This window comes from Lipotes vexillifer, unplaced genomic scaffold (genome assembly GCF_000442215.2).
Source record: "Lipotes vexillifer unplaced genomic scaffold, Lipotes_vexillifer_v1.1 scaffold412, whole genome shotgun sequence".
Classification (NCBI taxonomy): domain Eukaryota; kingdom Metazoa; phylum Chordata; class Mammalia; order Artiodactyla; family Lipotidae; genus Lipotes; species Lipotes vexillifer.
Window position 1 is genome coordinate 1,660,021 of NW_006798464.1, and position 12,294 is coordinate 1,672,314.

General features: G+C 40.6%; 1 protein-coding gene across 2 annotated transcripts in view; it reads right to left on the reverse strand.

Moving 5' to 3' along the window:
* The window catches only part of BLM (BLM RecQ like helicase), a 66,165-nt gene that overhangs the window by 40,900 nt on the left and 12,971 nt on the right, over positions 1-12,294 (reverse strand). For both annotated transcript variants that reach the window (XM_007470557.1, XM_007470558.1), the window contains exons 7-11: positions 11,471-11,662; positions 9,723-9,841; positions 8,658-8,771; positions 5,917-6,015; positions 5,561-5,709 (exon numbers count right to left, since the gene is read on the reverse strand). In XM_007470557.1, coding sequence (XP_007470619.1) covers positions 5,561-5,709; positions 5,917-6,015; positions 8,658-8,771; positions 9,723-9,841; positions 11,471-11,662 — 673 coding nt within the window. The remainder of the gene's footprint in view (positions 1-5,560; positions 5,710-5,916; positions 6,016-8,657; positions 8,772-9,722; positions 9,842-11,470; positions 11,663-12,294) is intronic.

The window sequence follows — 12,294 nt, forward strand, 5'->3', positions numbered from 1 at the left end:
GGGAAACTGAAAGAGATATATGAGTTTGAAAAGAAAAGGGGAAATTAAAAAACCTGTTAAAGAGTTAAAATTTTTATTATGTCTTCTATAAGTGGGAGATAGTAGGTACAGAATTGTTATATTATGTTTAAGTCTACTGGATACATTTAAAAGAGCTAAGTAACAATTTTGTTTAAAAATGTTATTTACAACAGACCACTGTTCTCTTTATTTAAACTCATGTTGAGGAATTCCCTGGTGGTCCAGCGGTTAGGACTCCTTGCTTTCACTGCCAAGGGGCTGGGTTCAATCCCTGGTTGGGGAACTCCCTCAAAAAACCAAAACAAAACAACGAAAAACAAAAAAAGTCATGTTGAAAAATTTTAGGTGTCAGGTTTAGAAATGTACAAGTGGTACAATTCTCCAAAATTGTTTTAAGTCTCGTTGATTCAACTCTGCTTTCTCTCTGGATTCTGTCCCCTCCTTCCACTTCTGGTGTTGCCAATCTCTCTCCTAGATGGCTACAACTGGGTTCCTAAAGGGCCACCCTACGTCTAATCTCTTGTTCCTCCACTCCATCTTCTGTTCCACTGCCAAGGTTATCATTCAACCATACAGTTCAGATCAAGCCACTTCCCAGGTCAAAATGCCTACATAAGAAAGTCCAAACACTTTACCATCATGATATGCAAGACCCTCCAGATCTGGCCTCAAGCCACCTTTCTAGGGTCATCCCTTTATATTTCTCTTCTTATCCAATGGATTATCCACCATTCCTTGGGCCTGACCTGTAATTTCATGCCAGAAACTTCAGCCCTGAATTCTCACTCTTCACCTGTTAAAATGCCATTCACCTTCCACTTCATACCCACTAGGATGAGTATAATCAAAAAGATACAGTAACAAGTGTTGGTGTGGATGTGGAGAAATTGCAACCCTCATATACTACAGAAGGTGAAATGGTGCAGCTGCTTTGGAAAATAATCGGGAAGCTCTTTCAAAGATTAAATGTAGAGTTACCATATGACCCAAAAATTCTACTCCTAGGTATATGCCTAAGAGAAATAAAAACATACATCCACATGACAATTTGTATACAAATGCTCACAGAAGCATTATTAATAACAGCCAAAGAATGGAAGCAACTCAAATATCCATTACATGATGAATGGATAAATAAAACAGAATATACATACAATAAAAAAAGGATGAAATACCAATATGTGTTACAACATGGATGGACCTTGAAAATGTTATGCCAAGTGAAAGAGGTCAATCACAAAAGACCACATAATATATGATTCTATTTACATGAAATGTCCAGAATAGGCAAAAATCTATGGACACAGAAAGTAATTAGTGATTGCCTAGAGTTGGGGCGATAGGGAATAGTGGGAATTGACTGCTAATGGGTATGGAGTTTCTTCTAAGTGAGACAAAAATGTTCTAAAATTAGGTAGTGGTGGGATTGCACAGCCCTGTGAATAAATGAAAAATAAAGCAAAACATCAACCCATAGAACTGCATACTTTAAATAGGCGAACTTTAAGGTATGTAATTTATATCTCAGTACAGCCGTTTAAAACTTTAAAAAGACCATTGTTCCTACAAAGTCCACTTCCTTTATAAAACCCTACCTGAACCCTCCTCGTAACAGTTAGTTGTTACTTTGGGTTACAGTCAATCTTGCCTTCCAAGTTCCAGCAGTCAATTTACATCTCTAATCACCACTTACTTCATTCTGCATTTGGCACAGTATTTAAAGGGTTCTGAAAGCAGACTGTTTGGGTTTAAGTCCTCACTCCAATACTTGCTAGGTGTATGACTGTTTAAGCTGTTTAATTTCTCTGTGTTTCAGTTTCCTCATCCATAAAGTGAGGGAAATAGGAGCACTGACCTCATAAGACTTTTGTGTGGATAAATGAGTCAATACACATAAAATGCCAAGAACAGTGTCTGGCACATTGTATAGGCTAGATATGTAAGTGTTAGCTATTATTGTGGTATTACAGTATTATTGTTGTATTTACTGTCTAAATGTCTATCTCTTTTCTCTTTCTCAGTTCGTTTTTTTTTTTTTTTTTTTTTTTTTTTTTTTTTTTGCGGTATGCGTTCCTCTCACTGTTGTGGCCTCTCCCATTGCGTAGCACAGGCTCTGGATGCGCAGGCTCAGCGGCCATGGCTCACGGGCCCAGCCGCTCCACGGCATGTGGGATCTTCCTGGACCGGGGCACGAACCCGTGTCCCCTGCATCAGCAGGCGGACTCTCAGCCACTGTGCCACCAGGGAAGCCCCTCAGTTCGTATTTTAAGGCCCTAAGGAAAAGGAATAAAGTCAATCCATTTTATGTATTTCCATCCTCATATTTCCCAAAGATGAAGAGTACTATCACAGACTGGCAGTAGGAGAGAAGCATGGGGGCCATGGCTTCAACCCTAGGGACACATGCCTTCACCAGGGCCATGACATAGCAGCAGGTGGGAAATTTAATCCAAACAAGAGGCCTATGGGCAGAAAAGATCAGGAAAAAAATGTAATAGAAAGTGTTTGTTAAAATCTTTTACTTCCACTCAGGGATTTAAATTCTCCCAAATATAGAAGTACCAAATATATTAAGGAGTCAACAGACCTGCCCAAATTTTCATATTTTACCCACATTTACCAAAGTTCCTCCATATGTTTCATTTATTCATTCTTACTGAGTGCCAAATATGCACAGGGCACCACATGCTAGACTCAGGAAATGTACAATCTATTACTTTTCCAAGCAGACATCCCACGCACATTACTAGGAAAAGATATTAAACCTGTATGTGCAATGTTTACTCAAACAAAAATGACAAATTCTACACTTTCAAAAGGTTATTCAAAAGGTGAATTGGGGCTTCCCTGGTGGCGCAGTGGTTGAGTCTGTCTGCCGATGCAGGGGACGCAGGTTCATGCCCCGGTCCGGGAAGATCCCACATGCCGCAGAACGGCTGGGCCCGTGGGCCATGGCCACTGAGCCTGCGCGTCCGGAGCCTCTGCTCCGCAATGGGAGAGGCCACGACAGTGAGAGGCCCGCGTACCACAAAAAAAAAAAAAAAGGTGAATTGAATTTATATCACTTCTTTTAACTATGGGCATTTGGCAATTAATATTACTGGTCTAAGGGCTTCCCTGGTGGCGCAGTGGTTGAGCCCGCCTGCCGATGCAGGGGACGCAGGTTCATGCCCCGGTCCGGGAAGATCCCACATGCCGTGGAGCGGCTGGGCCTGTGAACCATGGCCGCTGAGCCTGCGCGTCCAGAGCCTGTGCTCCGCAGCGGGAGAGGCCACAACAGTGAGAGGCCTGCGTACCGCAAAAAATAAAAAAAAATAAAAAAAATAAAAAAAAAAAAAACAATAGTAGATTGCATCTGGCATAAACTGATGGAAAAAAGCTAAAAACACTGCCTATTTAAAAAAAAGCTTTTAGGGCTTCCCTGGTGGCACAGTGGTTGAGAGTCCGCCTGCTGATGCAGGGGACACAGGTTCGTGGCCCCGTCCGGGAAGATCCCACATGCCGTGGAGCGGCTGGGCCTGTGAACCATGGCCGCTGAGCCTGCGCGTCCAGAGCCTGTGCTCCGCAACGGGAGAGGCCACGACAGTGGCCTCCTTTTTGTACCGCAAAAAAATAAATAAATAAATTTAAAAAAGCTTATATAGATCAATGGAGTACTTGTAGAAGCAAATTTCTAGCATGTGGGTTCTTCACTAGAACCTGAAGACACCTTAAATATAATGTTGTAATGTAAATCAGTTACGGAAGAAAATACCTTTTCCCCCCAAATTTTATAAAAACACTCCTCTGCAAGTAAGATTAAATTAAAATTTTGCATTCTGGGGCTTCCCTGGTGGCGCAGTGGTTAAGAATCTGCCTGCCAACGCAGGGAACACGGGTTCGAGCCCTGATCCAGGAAGATCCCACATGCCACGGAGCAACTAAGCCCATGTGCCACAACTACTGAGCCTGCAAGCCACAACCACTGAATCTACATGCCACAGCTACTGAAGCCTGTGCACCTAGAGCCCGTGCTCCACAACAAGAGAAGCCACCACAATGAGAAGTCCACAAACCGCAACAAAGAGTGGCCCCCACTCGCCACAACTAGAGAAAGCCCACGCACAGCAACGAAGACCTGACACAGCCAAAAAAAAAAATTTGCATTCCAATTTTTTTGGTTACACGCACAAAATTCTGAGGACTCTAAAATCCTTGGGCTTAAGAATGTCAGTTTAATCTGCAAAGGTCTCTGAAGCTATCTTAATCTCAAACACCCTCATGTCCCCTCATATGGCACTTAGAGTTCTTCTCATTACCACTGAGATGCTGTTATTGTTCTTACTGGTTATAATATTTACAGAACCAGCTTATTCTCTTTGTTTCCAAATGAACAAAGCTTTAAAAATTCACCCCAATACATTAGTCATTATTCCTTCAGACCTTAAAACACCCACTAATTCCATTCCTCAAAGCATTCCATTCCTCAAAGCAACCACTAATAAATTAGAAGGAAAAAATATTTTAACCTTGGTGGACAACAGCTGTTAAGTAAATATTCGCTGAGTAAATTAACCCGTCAGAGAATGTACCTGTCTCTACAAAGTCATACAGAGGCACAAAATAATTCAGTGCAACCTATATTGGGGACATTTTTTACAGTAGTTTTTGCTATTGAATAATTATGGATTTGGTGGCAGTAAGAAGCACTTTGCTGTTCAGATGAAAACAAAGTTAAAAAAGCTGTATACATAGTTTCTGGACTGTTTTCAACATCCTGGATATAGCTGGGACATCAGAGGAAAATGACAAAGCAGGTTCATCTGTTCATTTCATCATGTATACTCTAGGACATACGTGAGCCAAAACTGGATAAATAAAAGCTAGTTTATTACTGGGACTATCCTAGGATTTAACAGGTATGGCATGCACTTTATCCTTATTTCCAAAACAGGTACTGGGATAGAGTTTTAATTTCAGTGAGCAAAGAAAAGCCCCAGGGTCCTGGCTCCCAAATTTTGCTGCACATTGGAGTCACTTGGGAATTTAAAAAACATACTGGCTGGGACTTCCCTGGTGGTGTAGTGGTTAAGAATCCGCTTGCCAATGCAGGGGACACCGGTTTGAGCCCTGGCCCGGTAAGATCCCACATGCCATGGAGCAAATAAGCCTGTGCACCACAACTACTGAGCCTGAGCTCTAGAGCCTGCGAGCCACAACTACTGAGCCCACGCTCCACAACTATTGAAGCTAGCACGCCTAGAGCCCGTGCTCTGCAGCAAGAGAAGCCACTGCAATGAGAAGCCCACGCACCACAACAAAGAGTACCCCCGCTTGCCGCAACCAGAGAAAGCCTGCGCGCAGCAACGAAGACCCAATGCAGCCGAAAAAACAAAAAACAAAAACCATACTGGCTCCCAGCCCACCAAATTCTGATATAATTGGCATTGGATACAATCTGGGCATTGGGATTTTTAAGACTCCATAGATGATTCTAATGTGCAGCAATCTGGGAACCACTGCCCCAGGGTTTTAAAATTAATAACTTTCGATAACTTACACCTGAGGTCTAAGAATCTTCAGCTGAGTGAGGATGTCCTTCTGTACCCTGGGATTAGCTGTGGCAGTAAGAGCCATCACTGGAACAGAGGGAAACTTCTGGCGAAGCATATTCATTCTTTTGTAATCTGGCCGAAAATCATGTCCCCACTAGTTGGGAAAAAAAAATACTGCTTTTCAGACTATTTGGATCTTCCTTAAATAAAGCAAACACTGCTCACTATATTAAGAACCACCTTATTCTTCAGTGAAATAGCAGAATAATTCACTCAATACTTTTTCTCTTGGCTCTGAAAATATATATACTGTTGGTAGTACAATTTATTGGTATCTCAAGACATAGAGAACAGTATTTACCTGACTGACACAATGTGCTTCATCAATAACAAAACGTGCCAAGAGCTTCCTCTCATACAGATTCTCCAGAGTAGAAATCAGTCTGTTACTTGCACAGACCTAGACCAGAAATGCATTAATCAGACATTTAAAAACATTTAAACATATCACCTTAAGGATTTGGTTGTCTTTAAGTTCCACTATGACTTAAGTTGTATTAAAACCTCCACATAAAATTGGTTCTGATTTCGATCTACGAATAGAAGTAGAAGTAATAGGAAATAGCAAATGAGACATTTTAGAATGTTTACCCACATTTAGCAAACAGTTTTGTATTAGGTCAGTGGTTCTAAAAGAATTTTTCTGCCTCAGTGTATTTGGGAGCCACCACATGTTTACACTGGTAGCAGGGTTACAGACGTGTGTTACATGTTTGTGTTGTCTGGGGGAAATATATACATATATATGTACATATATATATCTATATATGTACATATATTTATATTTTGTAGCTCTGTCCATAACTGGGCCTGGAAGCAATGACATGCCAGTAGCAATGACCATCTCTTGCACCCACGTCTTGATAGACATGTCAAAAGGTCATAGAAGCCAGTCTGATGGAGCTTTCCCACTGGCCAAACCTAGGACAATTAGAACATCAAAATACATAATAGTAATTGAGTATAACCTACTGAATAAATTAAGAATCCATGATTTCATATTGATACAAATAAATATGTGGGTAAAGGGAAAAGCCTGTCCTTACAGCAGAATGCCAACTAAATTGGAAAAAAATCATCATTTGGCACCCACTACAATAATAACTGATAGGGAATCATCAATGGATGATAAAACTCTTGGGTCAAGGTCTGATGAGTAATAGGATATTTACATAGTCTCAAGAGTATTCCACAACAGGATACCTACAATTACAAAAAAAAATTACATTTATTTTTGTAATTAATAATCACAAAAAAGAGAGTAATTTTTCAGTGGAAGTCTGGCAGACAACAACACCTTAACCAAATGATCAAAGTTAACTAACATCACCAGTAATATTATAGAATGAATCAACACCAAATGCCTCCTGATAGGATACACTGAGAACATATCACCACTTCTGTGATATTCCCCTCAAAAATGACGAATACAAATCCAATCAGGAGGAAACATAAACTGAGGGACAGTCCTCAAAACAACTGGCCTTCACTCTTCAAAACTGTCAAAATCATGAAAGATAGAATGCAATGCATAATCTAGGATTTTCTTTTGCTAGAAAGGATATTATTGGGACAACTAGTGAAACCGGAATAAGGTTTACAGATAAAGTAATAGTACTGCATCAATGAATATTTTCTAATTTTGATAACTGTACTGAGGTTATGCAAGAGAATTCATTGTTTTTAGGAGATGTACAGTGAAGTATTTAGGGTTAAAAGGATATGTCTGCAACTTACTCTCAAATGTTTGAGGGAAAAAGAGAGAAAAAATGATAGAGCAATTACAGTAAAATGCTACCATTTGGGGTTTCCTGGTGAAAGTTATACAGGAATTCTTGCACTAAACTGTACATCAGAAATTATGTCAAAAAATTTAAAATATACGTATTCTAATGGGTTTTTATGAGATAATAGAAAAGATACACTAGTCTCTGCTTCCAGTTCCTGGGCACAGGGTTCCTGGAACTCTTGTAAATTCTTAAGTGATAAAGCAGCACGAGCGGGACTCCCCCGGTGGCGCAGTGGTTAAGAACCCGCCTGCCAATGCAGAGGACACGGGTTCGAGCCCCAGTCTGGGAAGATCCCATGGGCCACAGAGCAACTGAGCCCGTGAGCCACAACTACTGAGCCTGCGCTCTAGAGCCCATGCTCCGCAACGAGAAGCCAGTGCATGGCAACAAAGAGTAGCCCCCACTCGCCACAACTAGAGAAACCCCACACGCAGCAACAAAGACCCAACGGAGCCAAAAAAAAAAAAAAAGAGCACTAGGAGCATCTTTTGTCCTCTTGAGGCAACTGTGGGTGGGCTCCTGAGTGGGGGATGGTCACCAGAAAGACCAAGCCATGATTAGAAACTTGGAATTTTCAGTCCTACCCCCATCCACCAGAGAAGGGAGTCAGTCTAGAAGTGGAGTCAATAATTGTTCATGCCTACATGAGGAAGCCTCCATAAAATTCCAAAAGTATGGGGTTCAGAGAGGTTCTAGGTTGGCAAACACGTCCATGTACTGGAGGCTGATGCACCCCAACTCCACAGGGACAGAAGCTCCTGTGCTCAGGACCTTCCCAGACCTTGCCCTGTGTATCTTTTCATCTGACTGTTTATCTGTGTCCTTTACCATAGCCTTTAATGAACTGGTAAATGTAAGTAAGTATCTCCCTGAGTTCTGTGAGTTGCTCTTGCAAGTCACTGAATTCAAGCAGGAGGAGGTCACGGGAACCTCTGATTTGTAGCCAAGTCAGACAGAAGTTGCGAGTACCCTGTGGATTGGCCCCTGAAGCAGAGTGGTAAGAATCTTGTGGGACTGAGCCCTTAACCTGTGGGACCTGACACTATCTCTGGATAGCTGACAGAGAACCACTTGATATAAGGAAAAACCTCCATACATTTGGTGACTAGAAGTGAAATATTCTATGTGAGTAGTAAAGGAGAGAAACACAGAAGGGAAAGACTGGGTTTTCCCTTACTCAGCAGGGAGAACTGCGTTGTTTTTCTAAAACAGCTTTAATATAGTATTTTAAAATAATGATATAAATACAAACCTTCTCTGGAGTAACATAAAGAAGTTTTATAATCGGGTCTTTTTTTGATAACTGGAGGTAAATACTTGTAGCTTCTGAGTCAGTCTTATCACCTGTCAGATATGTAGCCGGAATCTAAGCATAAAAGTAGTAAACAATTTAAATTTTACCCATTAATCTGACTCAAGATTACATTTATCCATAGGTTTCATAAATATTTTACAAGTCACATATCACACCTGTCAAAGGAAAGAGAATCTCAACATAAGAAAAAGTAATCAGTACATCTTTTTTAAAAACCCTTGTTAACCATAAGCCAAATATTCTTCCCACTGTTTACTTCCTTTTCTTTTCTTTTTTTCCCATTTCTTTACTTCCTTAGCTTTTCATATCTGTAAGTAAGATAAATATGAATTCAGCATCCAGAAGGTTCCAGTCCTAATGTATGACCACATTTTTTTTAAAGGTAAATGCATCTTTTGGGTTTTAATGCATAACAACACTGAAAGGACCATAACATCATGAATGGCTGAACAACAGCTACCATCACTGTACTAAGACATGCTTGGGAAGAAAAATCAAACCAGTGGTCTTACTGAGGGGTGGTGGTTCATAAAGCTGAAAACAGTTCTGTTTGATCACAGTATGTAGGATTTAATAGACTGTATTCATATACTTTCTTAACCTCAGCCAGGAGGAAAAAGGACATATGTGTGTGGGCATGCACATGTGTACACATTTTAAGATATTAAGGGAGTGAGACAGAACTAAGCTGATCTGACAGGAGTAAAAAAAGAAATCTTTCCATATTAGAAAAAAAAATTTACATCAGTAAAATACAGGTTAAAAGTTCTTACCAAAATACATTCTTCTAGAGTAAAATCAGACTGAACTCCAGAAGGTTACCTGTACCAGAATTCTCAAAGACTTGTTCTTAAATGTACAACTTAATATAACTGCCGTGCTTTATTCTTATAATCCATGAACTATATAATAAAAAAGGTTACCCAGAGTACTGAAATATAATTGTTTTTAAATTATGTTTTTATTAGCATTTTTATTATAATTGGTAGTGTTTTAACTTACATCGAAGGAAGTCAGCTTTTGGACTTGATCTATTATAAGTGATCTCAAGGGAGAAATGACAATAGTGACCCCAGGAGAAACACAGGCAGGGAGCTGGTAACACAAGCTTTTACCACCTCCTAAAAGAAATTACAACAACAAAAAAATCTGTCAGATTCTATTTTGAGAGCATGAAGGCAAAAGTTACAATATAAATTACATATAATATTTAAAGTAATTAACTAATAGGACACCAAGCGATATTCTCCATGGTGCCAAAATATGCCATACTTGAATGAGCCAAAATACTTGGTCAATTTAAATGTGTAAAAATGATCTCTTGGGGGGCTTCCCTGGTGGCGCAGTGGTTGAGAGTCCGCCTGCCGATGCAGGGGACACGGGTTCGTGCCCCGGTCCGGGAAGATCCCACATGCCACGGAGTGGCTGCCCCCGTGAGCCATGGCCGCTGAGCCTGCGCGTCCAGAGCCTGTGCTCCGCAACGGGAGAGGGCACAACAGTGAGAGGCCCGCGTACCGCAAAAAAAAAAAAAAAAGATCTCTTGGGACATCTTATGTATGTGCATATCATAGCAAAAGCAAGAATCAGGGCAGGAAACTTAAATCAACAGAATACTTTAAAAGTCTACTTCAGAAAGACCCTGAAAAATGCCCCCTTGAAACCCTAGAGGATAATGGAAAGCCATGAAAACCACTGGACGAGGGAGGCGAGAATTCTACCACTGAACCAACGCCTCAAACCTCTGGACGAGATCAATGCCAGGGTCCTCTCCAGCTTTAGTTTTGGAGTACCAAATTGGAGTCAAATCAGAAGACACAGATTGAACAAGTTAATGAAGTATGAAATGCTGCTGATTAAACAAACCAACACTGTCTAAAATTTAAAATCAGTTTGAAAAAATTCGGATACCCAGGCAACATTATTTAATGATGGCAACAACTGATTGAAGGTCACAACAAAGGTGAGTAAAAGGCAGAGGGAAGACTACATGTGAATAATGAAACTCCAAACTCCCTATGCTGCTGCTGCTGTTTTTTTTTAATTGAAGTGTAGTTGATTTACAGTGTCCCCATGCCTCTTATCCTAACTGCTTATTTAATATTCTTATTTGGATGACTATAAATCATTGAACAGCTGTTATAAACTTTAATAGCATGAGGAAAAGTCCTGGATCTCTTCAAAACTGAGGACAAGAAAGAACTACACTCAACGCTTTTCACTTAATCCTCAAGACATTCTGTGAAATGGGCACGTTGGTATTATCCCCACTGCGCACACAAGGAGACGGGGTTCAGGGAGTGAAGTGCCTTGCTCAAGTCCACACTGTTAATAAGTGGCAGAGCTGTGCTTTAAGCCTAGGGCATCGCTCCAAAGCTGATGATTTTTAACCACCATACAACACTAGGTTGTACCAAATAAACTGCCAGAAATGGTCGTGGTCTCTGACAGTAATTTTTTGGCTCACGTTCCAGGCTAATTTCAACTAGAAAAAAGAAAAATTCCCAAAGGAAAATCCTAGATCAATTCAACACAATGAGCTTTGAGTTGAAAATCTTAAAGGGCAATAAATGCTATCATATCAACAACTAGAATAGAGGATTGAGGTGATACACTTTCCTAACTATGGCATGGGAGGTTTAGAGGTCCCTAAATGATAGAAATACTGTGTAGGTTCTTTTTATTTTTATTAAAGGGCTTTCATTTAACATCTGCCAATGGATTCCTGCCAATTCATATCTAAAAATACATACCAGTGGGCATTAAGATAAAACAGTCTTCACCAAGTAGTGCAGCATTGATCGCCTCTAGCTGATTAGTTCTAAAATTATGCAGGCCAAATTTTTTATGAAAAATCTTCATCATTTCTTTTGTATGAGGAAAATTAAGACTTTGGAAGCGCTCGTGTTTCAGATCTCTGGATGCTAAACTTTGCTCCGACTTGTCTAAGAAAATAATCAATATTAAGAGAAATCAGGGCATTACTGTAACAAATCAGTTTTAGCATTTTAACCCTTTGCCCTGCATAATCATTGGTGTACGTTTCCCTGCAGCACATCCGTCTTTACCTGTTTATCAGGGTTTCCTCGCTGTCCAGTGTCAAAGCCACCAGAGACTTCCTAAGGGCCAAATTCAAGTCTTTCCTTGACTTTTCTGCAGCATCTACCACTACTATTTATTCTCTCCTGCTTCTCTCTTGACCTTCAAGATAATCATGGGTTTTCTACTCGCTTTAAATTCCCTTTCCTGGCTCCATTTCCTCCACTTGCCCCTTAAATTTGGGAATCTTTTGGACACTTGGGACTGGACTTTTTAGACTGGTTTTTTTTTTGGAATTTTTCTAGTCCTATGACCTTAAACATCACTGATGTGCACACAACGCCTAGATCTCTTTCTTAAGACTTGACGGATGCACTCCTAAGTTCCAGTCCTGCACGCACCTCCAACTGTCTGCCAGACATTTCTACCTGAATGACTTCCCAACACTTCATGCTCAACAAGCCTTAAAACAGCCCTCCGCGGGCTTCCCAGGTGGCGCAGTGGTTGAGAGTCCGCCTGCCGATGCAGGGGACACGGG